The sequence below is a fragment of the Ammospiza nelsoni genome, chromosome 4, assembly GCF_027579445.1.
Source record: "Ammospiza nelsoni isolate bAmmNel1 chromosome 4, bAmmNel1.pri, whole genome shotgun sequence".
Taxonomy (NCBI): domain Eukaryota; kingdom Metazoa; phylum Chordata; class Aves; order Passeriformes; family Passerellidae; genus Ammospiza; species Ammospiza nelsoni.
In genome coordinates this window covers 7,000,189-7,014,280 of record NC_080636.1, presented here as the reverse complement: position 1 = coordinate 7,014,280, position 14,092 = coordinate 7,000,189, and the positions used below count along the sequence as shown (strand labels likewise).

Sequence of the window (14,092 nt, the reverse complement as noted above, 5' to 3'; positions counted from 1 at the left end):
GCTCGGGGCAGGGACACAGGTTCTGTCCTGCTGGGATGTCACAACGGTGTCACTGCTGTGGGGCTGTGTCCTTTCCTGGGCACAATACAGGAACTGTGTCATGGGGCTGTGTCCTCTCATGGGTACAACACAAGGCAGTGCCATGGGACTGTGTCCTCTCATGGGTACAACACAAGGCAGTGCCATGGGGCTGTGTCCTCTCATGGGGAGGACACGGGGACAGTGCTGTGGGGCTGTGTCCTTTCCTGGGTACAGCACCGGGACAGTGCCATGGGACTGTGTCCCCTAAGGAGGTGTCTAAACCATGGGGAATAACACGAGGCAGTGCCATAGGGCTGTGTCTTTTCATGGGGAGGACAAGGGGACACTGCCATGGGGCTGTGTCATTCACAGAGGTGTCCAAGCCATAGGGCTGTGTCCTTTCCTGGGTACAACACGGCGACAGTGCCAAGGGACTCTGTCATTCACGGAGATATCCAAGCCATGGGGCTCTGTCCTCTCACGGAGGAGGACACAGGGACAATGCCATGGGGTTGTGTCCTTTCCTGGGTACAACACAGGGACAGTGCCATGGGGCTGTGTCCCCTTCATGGGCACAACACGGGGACAGTGCCATGGGGCTGTGTCCTCTCCTGGGAACAGCATGGGGACAGCACCATGGTGCTCTGTCATTCACGGAGATGTCCAAGCCATGGCGCTCTGTCCTCACGGGGAAGACACACGGCTGTGTCCCCTTCATGGGTACAACACCCTCCCCACCCAATCTCCCGCCGCTCCCCCAAGTCCCGGGGCCGCGCTGCTCCGTCCGTCCCTCCCTGGGCGGAGCGGCCGCGCAGGCCCGGCCCCCTCCCGCACTACATCTCCCATGTTGCCGCGCGGCCCAGCCCCGCTCCCGGACTACATCTCCCATGGTTCCTGGCGCGGCGCGGGCCCCTCCCGCACTACATGTCCCGTGGTGCCCCGCGCGGGTGGCGGAGCGGGGCCGAACAGCCCCGGCGGTGCCGCTGGCGGCCGGGCCGGGCCGGGCGGGGCCGCGCAGGTGGAGCGGCCCCATGGAGCGGCCGAAGATGGCGGAGCTGGAGAGCCTGGAGACGGCGGCGGAGCACGAGCGGATCCTGCGCGAGATCGAGAGCACCGACACGGCCTGCATCGGCCCCACGCTCAGGTGCGGGAGCGCGGGGGAAGCGGGCGGAGAGCGCGCATCCTGCTCCGCTCGGGGGGATGCGGGAGGCGCTCCCGGCGGGGCTGTGCGGGGTCACCGGGGCAGCGCCGCCCGTGCCCTGTGCCAGCCGGTGTCACCGTGTCACCCCCGGGCTGCTCCTTTGTTCTCCGAGCCCCCCGGGACAGCCCCGCTCCCTGCCGGGGTTCGCCCCTTCCCCGCTCCGTCACGTCCTTCCCGTCCCTCCGGAGCCGCCGTTCCCGGGGTTCGCTTTGGGCAGCGCGGCTCCGGCCCCGGTGCCCGGTGTGGTGTTAGTGGTCCGATGAGGAATCGCCCGATTTCCTAAAAAATGGCATTATTTTAGATCAGTTATCCACATCCGTGCCCTGTTGTGGCTTGCTGGACAAGTCAGCATCGCTACCCTGAGATAATTCCCCCCATCCTTGTCAATTCCCCCCATCCTTGTCAATTCCTCCCATCCTTGTCAATTCCTCCCATCCTTGTCAATTCCTCCCATCCTTGTAAATTCCCCCATCCTTGTAAATTCCCCCATACTTGTAATTCCCCCATCCTTGTAATTCCCCCGTCGTTCCCCGCCCTGGAAGTGCTGCAGAAGTTCTCCCAAGGACTTGGAGTCCCCCCGAAGCGTTTGCCGAGGCAGGTGTGTATGTGATACCCCAATGGATGGGGGGATTGTTTGTGATACCCGAACGGATGGGGGTAATTCCAGCTCCTCCCGATCACCGGGAGCATCACGGAAACCCTCAGCAATCCCGGGGTTAAACCGCGAGCAGATAACGCCGTTATCTCGGAGCTCAGCTCGGTGCCTCCGGGAGGGGAATTCGGGCTTTGGGCTGCTCCGCATCAGCCCCAGCTGGGCAGGGCTGGCTGCGCTCAGGGCTGGAGCCTCCCCTGGATTTATTTCTGTTCCCAATTTCCCCGTTGGAACCCCTGGAGCAGCCCCTGGGGCCTCTGTGCCCAGCCAGGCTCGGAGCTCTGGGCTTTGCAGCGATGCTGCAGCGCTGGCACCGAGCTGGGCACGGAAACTTTGGGATTTATGGAGCAGCAGAGCCCTGCGTGTGCTCCAGCATCGCCCATCTCCTGGTTTATTGGGAATTCTTGCACTTTGCTTCCTGGAGTTCTCCCGTGAAGCTTCTCAAGGCAAACTGAGCAGTGGGAATGAGATTTATTATTCTGCAAAAACTGGTTTGGATGGGTGGGAGCTGCCAGGGTGAGGAGTGTGGGTGGTTTTTTTCCATTTCAGAGGACAAAAAGCGCAGCTGATCTCGTCTCTTGATATTGAAGTTAGGTAAGGAGCTGGGTTTGATGTGGAGCTTTGCATTTCCGCAGAACTCGCTTGACTCTGTTAAATATCCGGGCTGGGAAGGATTTGGGTTTTATTCATTCACTGCTGGATGTGGGGAACGTTTAATTATAATTAATGATCAGCAAGAATGGCAGAGTTAAACTGGCCCAGCTCAGGGTAAACACCCGAGGGAGGAAAAGAGGATGGTGGAAACTTTGTTTTTATTTTTTTTTTAGAAAAGGTGACTCATTTCTTGTGGGCATCATGGAATAATTGTGTGTCCAGGAGCCAGGCTGGCTTCTCTTCCAGGAACTCCCAGGGCTCAGCTCAGGGCCAGGCTGGAGTGCTGGGGCTTGGCTTGGCAGAACTGGGCTGTTATTGATTCCTTGGGTTGGCAGAACTGGGCTTTTATTGATGCCTTGGGTTTGCAGAATTGGGCTTTTATTGGTGCAGAATCGGGCTGTTATTGATGCAGAACTCTGCTTTTATTGATTTCCTTTGGTGTCCAGAATTGGGCTTTTATTGATGCAGAACTCGGATTTTATTGGTGTGGAATTGGGCTTTCATTGGTTGTTTTTGTTTCCAGAACTGGGCTTTTATTTGTTCCTTGGGTTTGCAGAATTGGGTTTTTATTGGTTCCTTTAGTTTGTAGAATTGGGCTTTGGCTGGTGCAGAATTGGGTTTTTACTGGGTTTTTTGGTTTCCAGAGTTGGGTTTTTATCAGTTCCTTTAGGTTTCTAGTATTGGACTTTTATTGATTCCTTTGGTTTGCAGAATTTGGTTTTTATCAGTTCCTGTCCCCCCTTGGTTTGCAGAATTGTGCTCTTTTGGTTCAGAATTGGGTTTTTATTGGTTCCTGATCCCTTTGGTTTGTAGAATTAGACTTTTAGTAGTGCAGAATTGGGTTTTTATTGGTTCCTTTGGTTTGCAGAATTTGACTTTTTTTGGTGCAGAATTGGGTTTTTTATTGGCTCCTTTGGTTTGCAGAACTTGGCTTTTATCAGTTCCTGACCCCCTTGGTTTGCAGAATTGCACTTTTCTTGGTTCAGAATTGGGTTTTGTTGGTTCCTGATCCCTTTGGTTTGTAGTGTTTGACTTTTAATGGTGCAGAATTGGGTTTTTATTGGTTCCTTTGATTTGCAGAATTGGGTTTTCATTGGTTCCTTTAGTTTGTAGAATTGGGCTTTGGCTGGTGCAGAATTGGGTTTTTACTGGGTTTTTTGGTTTCCAGAGTTGGGTTTTTATCAGTTCCTTTAGGTTTCTAGTATTGGACTTTTATTGATTCCTTTGGTTTGCAGAATTTGGTTTTTATCAGTTCCTGTCCCCCCTTGGTTTGCAGAATTGTGCTTTTTTGGTTCAGAATTGGGTTTTTATTGGTTCCTGATCCCTTTGGTTTGTAGAATTAGACTTTTAATGGTGCAGAATTGGGCTTTTATGGGTTCCTTTGGTTTGCAGAATTGTACTTTTATTGGTGCAGAATTGGGCTTTTATGGGTTCCTGACCCCCTTGTTGTGTAGAATTGGCATTTTATAGATGCACAATTGGGTTATTATGAGTTTCTGACTCCTTTGGTTTGCAGATTTGGCCTTTTATAGGTACAGAATTGAGCTTTCATCAGTTCCTGACCCTTTTGGTTTGCAGAATTGGGCTTTTATTGATTCCTTTGGTGTCTAGATTGTACTTCTGTAGGTGCAGAATTGGGATTTTATGGGTTCCTGGCTCCTTTGGTTTGCAGATTTGGCCTTTTATTGCTGCAGAATTGGGCTTTTCTTGATTCCTTTGGTGTGTAGAATTTTACTTCTATAGGTGCAGATTTGGGCTTTTATGAGTTCCTGACCCCCTTGGTTTCCAGAACTGGGCTTTTATCGACTCCTTTGGTTTGCAGAATTGGCATTTTAAAGATGCAGAATTGGGGCTTTATGGATTCCTGACCCCTTTGCTGTGCACATTTGGCATTTCATAGGTGCAGGGTTGTGCTTTTATTGGTTCCTTTGGTGTGCAGGATTGTCATTTTATAGCTGCACAATTGGATTTTGTCACTTCCTGGCTCCTGGGGACATTGCCAGGGCTCAGATGGGGTGGCACATGCCAGGGGCACAAATTCCTGCCAGGAGGGGCCTCCTTGGGGTCCCTCCCAGCTCTGCTCCTGCGGGGGGAGCAGCCCGGCCCTGCTGGGGATGGGAACTGGGGACCCCAGTGGGGGATTTGGGATCCTGGTGGGCACTGGGGACCCCAATGGGGGAATTGAGGACCTCTCTGGGGCAGTGGGGACCTCTGTGAGGGGCACTGGAGATCCCTGATGGGGGAATTGGGATCCCAGTGGAGGAATTGGGGATCCCTGATTGGGCAATTGGGACCCCGCTGGTGGCACTGGGGACCCTGATGGGGGAATGGGGGCCCCAGTGGAGAACTGGGGACCTCACTGGGGGCACTGGGATCCTGATGAGGGAATTGGGATCCTGATGGGGCACTGGGACCCCACTGGGGAAATTGGGGATCCCTGATGAGGGAATTGGGACCCCACTGGGGATCCCTGATGGGGGAATTGGGACCTCACTGGTGGCACTGGGGACCTGCTGGTGGCACTGGGGATCCCTGATGGGGGAATTGGGGATCCCCAATGGGAGGAACTGGGGACCCCACTGGTGACACTGGGGACCCTGATGAGGGGTGCTGGGATCCTGATGAGGGAATTGGGATCCTGACGGGGCACTGGGACCCTGATGGGGGAATTGGGGACCCCACTTGATGGCACTGGCAGCGCAGCCCAGTGCTCTGTGCCCTGCCAGGCTCGGTGGCACTGGAGGACCCCGAGCTCAGCCCGCTGGGATGCTCTGGGATCCAAGCCAGGATGTTCTCCCTGCCCTCCAGCCTCTCCTAATTACACCCTGCTGCTAATTGCATCTCCTGCTCTCATTGCCCTTCTCTCTTACACCTGAATTTCCAGAGGGGTTTGGGGTCCTCTCTCGGTCTGGGCTTGGGAGATTCCTTTCATTCTGCAGGGTCAGAAATCCTATTAGGGGAAGAGAAACTGTAATTCAAAACCAGCTCTTGGCTGACTGGGATACCCCCAGTGCTGCCATTTTTATTGTGTGCAATTGAAGTCTTTGCTTTCTGTCCCCTTGAGCTGGGGTTTGTATTTAGAGATATATTATATATATATATTATATATGGATATATATTTATGTGTTTTTTATATTTATATATTTTTACATATTTATATATAAAATATATTTATATATAAAAGATGGAATTATATTTATATATAGATGTATTTAAAATATTTTAGTATTATGTATTACAAAATAAAAACGTTTGAAGAACTTTCTCTAACCTAAAACCAGCTCTTGGCTGTGATACCCCAGGGCTCTCATTTTTATTGTGTTTATTGAAGTTTTTTCTTTCTGTATCCTTGAGCTGAGTTTTGTATTTAGAGATATTTTATTTTTTTTTTTAATATATTTTATATATTTATATATAAATCTCTATATATTTATGTATATATACACAGATATATTTCAAAATATTTTTAATATGGTGTATTACTAAAAATGTTTATAATAAAAATGCTTGAAGAAAAATTTTTAACTTTAAACCAGCTCTTGGCTGTGATACCCAGGTGCTCTAATTTTTATTGTGTTTAATTAAAATTTGTTGCTCTTTCTCTCCCCTTGAGCTGGGTTTTGTATTTAGATATATATATTATTTATATTTTTATATATTTATATATGTATTATTTTATATCTTTATATATATAAATATTTTAATTTTTATATATTACAAAAATGTTTGTAATAAAAATGTTTGAAGACTTTTTAGGGGAAGAGAAACTTTCTAACTTAGAGTTAGCTAAGAGCTGGTTTTGATACCCAAGTGCTCTAATGTTTATTGTGTTTAATTCAAGTTTGTTGCTCTTTCTGTCCCTTCGAGCTGGGGTATGTATTTAGAGATATATTTATTTATATATTTATATTTATTTATATATTTATAGAGTTATATTACTTATATATATATATTCATATATAGTTATTATACATATTTATATAGTATATATATTCTATATAATTATATATAAATATATATTTAATATAGATATATATTGATATATTTGAATATTTTTAGTATTAGATATTACAAAAATGTTTGTGATAAAAATGCTTGAAGGCCTTTTAGGGGAAGAGAAACTTTTTAACTTAAAACCAGCTCTTGGCTAAGTGTGATACCCAAGTGCTTTCATTTCTTTTATGTTTAATTAAAATTTGTTGCTCTTTGTGTCCCCTTGAGCTGGGGTTTGTATTTAGAGATTTATATGTGTGTGTGTATATATATATTTTATAAATATATAATTATATGTGTATATATTTCATATAGATATATATTGATATATTTAAATATTTTTAGTATTATATATTACAAAAAATATCTGTAAGAAAAATGTTTGAAAAGCTTTTAAAGAAAGAGAAACCTTCTAACTTAAAACCAGCTCTTGGCTAACTGTGATACCCAAGTGCTCTCATTTTTATTGTGTTTAATTGAAGTTTCTCACTCTTTCTGTCCCTTTGAGCTGGGGTTTGTATTTATTTTTGTGTTATATATTACAAAAACTGTTTGTATTATTTTTAATCAGTGCTGGCCTGTGTCATTCTAGAGATGGGTGACAGTGGGGTTTCCTTATGGCACCCCATAAAATGGGAGCAAAACCTCACCCATTTCCCTGCAATCTGAGGGCTGTCCCAATAATATCTAAATTTAAAAGCAGTTTAAGTCATATAAAAGCAGTTTAAATAATTTAAAATCAGTTTAAATAATTTAAAGCAGTTTTTATTCTCCCCCTGGGGATGTTTTGCTGTCCTTGCTGCTCTGCAGTGTCCTTGCACACCTGGTGTCACCTCCTGGCTCAAGCCCAGCCTGGATTAAGTCACTTTTTAATCCTCTCTGCTTCACCACCCTGAGCTGTGCAAGCCCTGCAGAGCCCTGGGCAGCTCCTGCAGGACCTTTAAGCAGCCTTTGATAAATTCCAAAGGTTTTTAATCAACATTTGAGGAGATAAAGCAGCCCTGGGAGCCACCCAGGTGTGCTCACCGTGGTTTTGTGTCTTCTCTCTGCTTTAAAATCCCATCAGGCTGCAAACCCCTCCTGCTTTCCCTTTTGCAGCAGGAATTGCCCCGGTCCCAGCAGGAATTGCCCCTCTCAGTGGTTTCATTGCCCTGCCAGCTCAGCTGTGGCTCCTGTCCCTGCACCTGCACCTCTGACTGCAATTCCCTGCCTGATTTTGTGGCTTTTTTTTCCCTCTTCAAACAATTTCCAGGTGATTATTTTTATTCCCTGCCTGATTCTGTGGCTTTTTTGTCCTCTTACCATTATTTCCAGGTGATTCTGGTTATTTGCCTGATTCCATGCCTTTTGTGTCCCCTGGCAATGATTTCAGGCGATTCTTATTATTCCTTGCTTGATTCTGTGGCTTTTTTTTTGTAATCTTCAGATGATATCCAGGTGATTCTTGTTATTCCTTGCCTGATTCCCTGGCTTTTTTTTTTTTTTTTTTTTTTGTCCTTTTCAAATTATTTTCAGGTGATTTTGTAATTCCCTGCCTGATTTTGTGACTTTTTTATTCTCTGGCAATGATTTCCAGGTGATTCGTGTTATTTCTTGCTTGATTCCATGACTTTTTTATCCTCTGGAAACAATTTCCAGGTGATTCTTGTAATTCCCTACTTTTGTGTCCCCTGGCAATGATTTCCACATGATTCTTGTTATTCCTTGCTTGATTTTGTGACTTTTTTCGTCCTCATGCAATGATTTCCACGTGATTTTTCTTGTTCCCTGCCTTTTGCGTCCTCTGCAAATCGCATCCAGGTGATTCCCTGCCTGATTCCCCGGGTTTTTGTTTTTTTTGTCCTCTTCAGATTATTTTCAGGTGATTTTTGTAATTCCCTGCCCGATTCTCTGGCTTTCTTTTCCTCTTTAAACGATATCCAGGTGATTCTTGTAATTCCCTGCCTTTTGTGTCCCCTGGCAATGATTTCCCGGTGATTCCTGTAATTCCCTGCCTGATTCTGTGGCTTTTTTTTTTCCTCTTCAAACTATTTCCAGGTGATTTTTGTAATTCCCTGCCTGATTTTGTGCCTTTTAGTCCTATTCACGTGATATCCAGGTGATTCTTGTTATTCCTTCCTTGATCCTGTGGCTTTTTTTTGTCTTCTTGCAATGATTTCCAGGTGTTTCTTTTTATTCCCTGCCTGATTCTGTGGCCTTTTTTTGTCATCTTCAGATGATTTCCAAGTGATTTTTGTAATTCTCTGCCTGATTCCCTGGCTTTTTTTGTCCTCTTCAAATGATTTCCAGGTGATTCTTTAATTCCCTGCCTGATTCTGTGGCTTTTTTGTCCTCTTCAAATGATATCCAGGTGATTCTTTTTATTCCTTACTTGATTCTGTTACGTTTTTGTCCAAATTATTTTCAGGTGATTCTTGTTATTCCCTGCCTGATTCTGTGACTTTTGTGTCCCCTGGCAATGATTTCCAGGTGATCCTTGTAATTCCTTGCTTGAGTCTTTGGCCTTTTTTGTCATCTTCAAATGATTTCCAGGTGTTTCTTGTTATTCCCTGCCTGATTCTGTGGCATTTTGTCTTCTTCAAATGATATCCAGGTGATTCTTGTAATTCCTTTCTTGATTCTGATGCCTTTTTTTGTCCTGTTCAAATGATTTCCAGGTGATTTTTGTTATTCATTGCCTGATTCCCTGGCTTTTTTTTTTTTTTTTTTGTGCTTTTCAAATTATTTCCAGGTGATTTTTGTTATTCCTTGCCTTTTGTGTCCTCTTTAAACAACATCCAGGCGATTCTTGGTATTCCCTGTCTGATTCTGTGACTTTTGTGTCCCCTGGCAATGACAGCCAGGTGATTCTTGTAATTTCTTGCTTGATTCTGTGACTTTTTTGTCACCTGGCAATGATTTCCTGGTGATTCTTGTTATTCCCTGCCTTTTGTGTTCTCTTCTAATTATTTCCAGGTGATTCTTGTAATTCCCTGCCTGATTTTGTGACTTTTTTTGTCCTCTGGAAACAATTTCCTGGTGATTTTTTGTTATTCCCTACTTTTGTGTCCCCTGGCAATGATTCTTGTAATTCCCTGCCTGATTCTGTGACTTTTTTGTCCCCTGGCAATGATTTCCACGTGATTCCTGTACTTCCCTGCCTGATCCTGTGGTTTTTGTGTCCTGCAAGCAGCTCCTGCCTGGGTTTTGTTCCCTCCCAGGTGTGTGTTTGCTTTCCAGGCTGTTCCTTGGTGCTCTTTATCAACCCTGTTTGGTGTTTCCCAGTGCCCTGCAGGAGAATCAGGAATGTTCTACCTGGGCATGGACCAGCCAGGCTGGGATTTCAGCCAGAATCATGGAGATGTGAAACTCTGGAACAGAAAATGGGAATTTTCAGGGATCAGAGCAGTGAAAGGAGGCTCAGTGAGGTCCTGGGCAGCTCCTGAGTGGATTAAGGCAGGGCTGGGATTAAGCTGAGCTCCCTAATTCCTGCCTCAGCTCCTGCCTGGCCTGGGTGTTTTCCATGGCCATTCCCTGCTTGGCACCTCCCTGTGCCCAGCTGGGACACTCCAGCTCCAGCTCCTCTTTTTTGGTTTTTTTTTTAGGATTATGTGTATATATTTATTCGCATTATTATTTCTAGAATATTATGTTATGTTAGGATTGTGTTAGATTATTTTTTTTTTACGATTATGTGTATTATATTTATTAGGGTTTTATGTCTGGGATGGTTGACACATCAGGGAATCCTGGAGTGCTTTGGGTGGGAAGGGACCTTAAGGATGATCCTGTTCCTCCACTTTCCACTGTCCCAGGTGGATCCAACCTGGATTGGGATTAGGGGCAGCCCCAGCTGCTCTGGGAATTCCATCCCAGCTCCTCCCAGCCTGGAATTTTTGCTCCTGAGTTCGGGCTGGTGCTGTGGACAGGGAATGTTCTCTGGGTTATTTTCTGCTGTATTTTCCAATGGAGCTGGGTTGGAATTCTGACAGTCCTGTGGCATCCAGGATTCTGGAGCTGAACTTGGAAAACTGAGCACAGAAACTTCTGTGGCATCCAGGATTCTGGAACTGAACTTGGAAAACTGAGCACAGAAACTTCTGTGGCATCCTGGATTCTGGAGCTGAATTTGGAAAACTGAGCACAGAAACTTATATAAACAGTGCTGGCAAACCAGAGAAACTCCAGGTTTGATACAGCAGTGATTTCTCAGTCATGTCAGGTGCTCTGCTTGCCATGCACAGTTTTGGATCTTGCTCGGTTCCTCTCAACTATAAAACAACCAACTTTTCCTACCTCACAGCATTGTGGCTTTCAATTGCTCCTTAAAAGCATTTTGCACTTTAGCAAAGGACTTTAAAATTTTGCAAAAGGAATTTAAGGGAGGAAAAGTACTGAAACAACCCCCTAAAATTGTATTCAGTAGCTGAACACAACTTATTTCCTGTGTGCCACCCAGATATGGCTCAAGCAAGTCCTGGGATTCTTCTTCATCCCCTCTGGGCTCCCAGCATCTCCTAAAATGGAAGTTGTTTTACAACTTTCTAAAAATCTTCTGAGTTTTGCTGTTTCCCACAGCTGTCCCTTGGTACAGGATGGAGAAATTACCCAAAAAGCTGAAGGAGGTTTGGCTGTGGGGTGTCCCAGATTTCCAGCCCAGGCAGGAGCTGGCATACAGGGATTTGTGGGGCCAGAGCCAGGACTGAGTTTTGGTGAATTTGGGGAAGTTCAGGAGCTTTGGGCAGGCACAAACCTGGCTCATTCCTGCTCATGGGGAGGGGTTTTGTCCTCTCCCACCTCCTGGGAGTTGTTTTCCAGCTGGATCTGCTCCTTCCACTCATGCTGGGCTCCTTTGTGGCTTCCCAGTGTCTAGACTGGCCCTGGGGTCTGGGGCTCTGGGTTCCAGCTGTGCTCTCACATCCTGAGCTTGGCTCTGTCCCTTCCCTGCCCTCCCTGAGCCTCTGGAATTCTGGTTCTGAATGAGCAGGGAGAGCACAGGGCAGGAGCATCCCTGGGGCTGGAGCAGGGGTGGCCAGGCTGTCCCAGCTGGGAATTCTGGTTCTGAATGAGCAGGGAGAGTACAGAGCAGGAGCATCCCTGGGTGCCCAGGCTGTCCTAATTTGGGAATTCTGGTTCTGGATAAGCAGGGAGAGCAGGAGGATCCCTGGGGATGGAGCAGGGGTGGCCAGGCTGTCCCAATTTGGGAATTTTGCTTCCCCTGGGTGAGCAGAGAGAGCACAGAGCAGGAGCATCTCTGGAGCAGGGGTGGCCAGACTGTCCCAATTTGGGAATTCTGATTCTCAATGAGCAAGGAGAGCAGGAGCATCCTTGGGGCTGGGATGGAGCAGGGGTGGCCAGGCTGTTTCAGTTTGGGAATTCTGGTTCCCCTGGATGAGCAGGGAGAGCAGGAGCATCCCTGGGGATGGAGCAGGCGTGGCCAGGCTGTGCCAGTCTCACAATTTTGGTTCCCTTAGATGAGCATGGAGAGCAGGAGCATCCCTGGAGCAGGGGTGGCCAGGCTGTCCCGACCTGGGAATTCTGGTTCCAGGGAATTCTGGTTCTAAATGAGCAGGGAGAGCACAGAGCAGGAGCATCCCTGGAGCAGGGGGTTGGGTCCCAGCCTGGGAATTCTGGTTCCAGAATTCTTGGATGAGCATGGAAAGGACAGAGCAGGAACATCCCTGGAGCAGGGGTGGCCAGGCTGTCCCAGTCTTAGAATTCTGGTTCCCTTGGGTGAGCAGGGAGAGCACAGAGCAGTTGCTTCCCTGGAGCAGGGATGGATGGCCAGGCTGTCCTAATTTGGGAATTTTGGTTCCCTTGGATGAACAGGGAGAGCAGGAGCATCTCTGGAGCAGGGGTGATCAGGCTGTTTCAGTTTGGGAATTCTGGTTCTGAATGAGCAGGGAGAACAGGAGCATCCTTGGGGCTGGGATGGATCAAGGGTGACCAGGCTGTCCCAGTTTGGGAATTCTGCTTCCCCTGGATGAGCAGGAACATCCCTGGAACTGCTGGGATGGAGCAGGGGTGGCCAGGCTGTTTCAATTTGGGAATTCTGGTTCCCTTGGGGGTGAGCATGGAAAGGACAGAGCAGGAGCATCCCTGGAGCTGGGATGGAGCAGGGGTGGTCAGGCTGTCCCATCTGGGAAATCTGGTTCCAGGGAATTCTGGTTCCCTTGGGGGTGAGCATGGAGAGCACAGAGCAGGAGCATCCCTGGGGGATGGAGCAGGGGTGGCCGTGATAGTGGAACCCTGGAAAAAGTTAAAGATAGAATCTAAAATGTCAGGCTTTGCGCTTTCCCAGATCAACTGCACCTGCGTAAGCAGTATGATAAATTATATAATTGTTAGATGTGATGATTGTTTAGTAATTAAATGTAATTATTATATAACCATAAGAAGAATAGTGAGAAACTATGTTGGAAATTCAGAGAGGGGCTAAATTTATGTATACAATAGAACAATATAAGTTTAATAATTAACATGAAAGTTATGTAACGATAGAGTATAAAACATGATCATTTCGGATGTATGGTCGGAGTCAGATTTGGGTTGAATATACCCCGATTCCCAGAGCTCTTAATAAAAAGCACCGCATATAATCCCCCGTGATTATGTGTTTTTGAATGCTAACAGCCAGGCTGTCCCAGTCTGGGAGTTCTGGTTCTGGATGAGCAGGGAGAGCACAGAGCAGGAGCATCCCTGGAGCAGGGGTGGCCAGGCTGTCCTAATTTGGGAATTCTGGTTCCCCTGGATGAGCAGGGAGAGCAGGAGCATCCCTGGAGCTGGGATATGGAGCAGGGGTGGCCAGGCTGTCTCAATTTGGGAATTCTGCTTCCCCTGGAGGAGCATGGAGAGCACAGAGCAGGGGTGGCCAGGCTGTCCCAGCTGGGAGTTCTGGTTTCCTTAGAGGAGCAGGGAGAGCAGGGGTGGCCAGGCTGTCCCAGTTTGGGAATTCTGGTTCCCCTGGATGAGCAGGGAGAGCAGGAGCATCCCTGGAGTTGGGATATGAAGCAGGGTGGCCAGGCTGTCCCAGTTTGGGAATTCTGGTTCCCCTTGATGAGCAGGGAGAGCAGGAGCACCCCTGGAGCTGCTGGGATGGATCAGGGGTGGCCAGGCTGTCCCAGCCCGTCCTGGGGTGACACGGGGACAACGTTCTGTGGTGCAGATGTGCAGAGGAGGAAGCCCAGCCCATGGATGAAGGGCTGCCCTGGGTTTATCCCAGGCTGGGGAGGGAATTCTGCTCCTCCTGGGACAGCCCTGCTGGGCTGTGCCCATCAGCCCTGCTGGGAGAGGAAGGAGAGCCTGGAGCAGCTTTGGGATGGAGGGGATTTTCCTTTCCTCGCTCAGAAGTGTCTCCTGAGGGTCCCATCATGAGGGAAATCATTGAAAAATCATCCCCAACATCTGTAAAACCCCTGGGGCTGCACACTGAGCTGGAATCACACTGAGTGCTCCACACTTTGCCTGGGGTCCATGAATCCCATCCCCAGCAATCCCATCATTTTTTCAGGCAGGAATTCAGGAATATCAGCACACTGAGCTGGAATCACACTGAATGCTCCTGACTTTTCCTAGGCTCTATGAATCTCCTT

General features: G+C 47.5%; 1 protein-coding gene across 2 annotated transcripts in view; it reads left to right on the top strand.

The window, feature by feature from the left end:
• The first annotated feature begins 987 nt into the window (after nt 1-987).
• EXOC6B (exocyst complex component 6B) overlaps nt 988-14,092 on the top strand; it is a 293,111-nt gene continuing 280,006 nt past the window's right edge. For both annotated transcript variants that reach the window (XM_059470236.1, XM_059470235.1), the window contains exon 1: nt 988-1,165. In XM_059470236.1, coding sequence (XP_059326219.1) covers nt 1,053-1,165 — 113 coding nt within the window. In that variant the 5' untranslated portion in view covers nt 988-1,052. The remainder of the gene's footprint in view (nt 1,166-14,092) is intronic.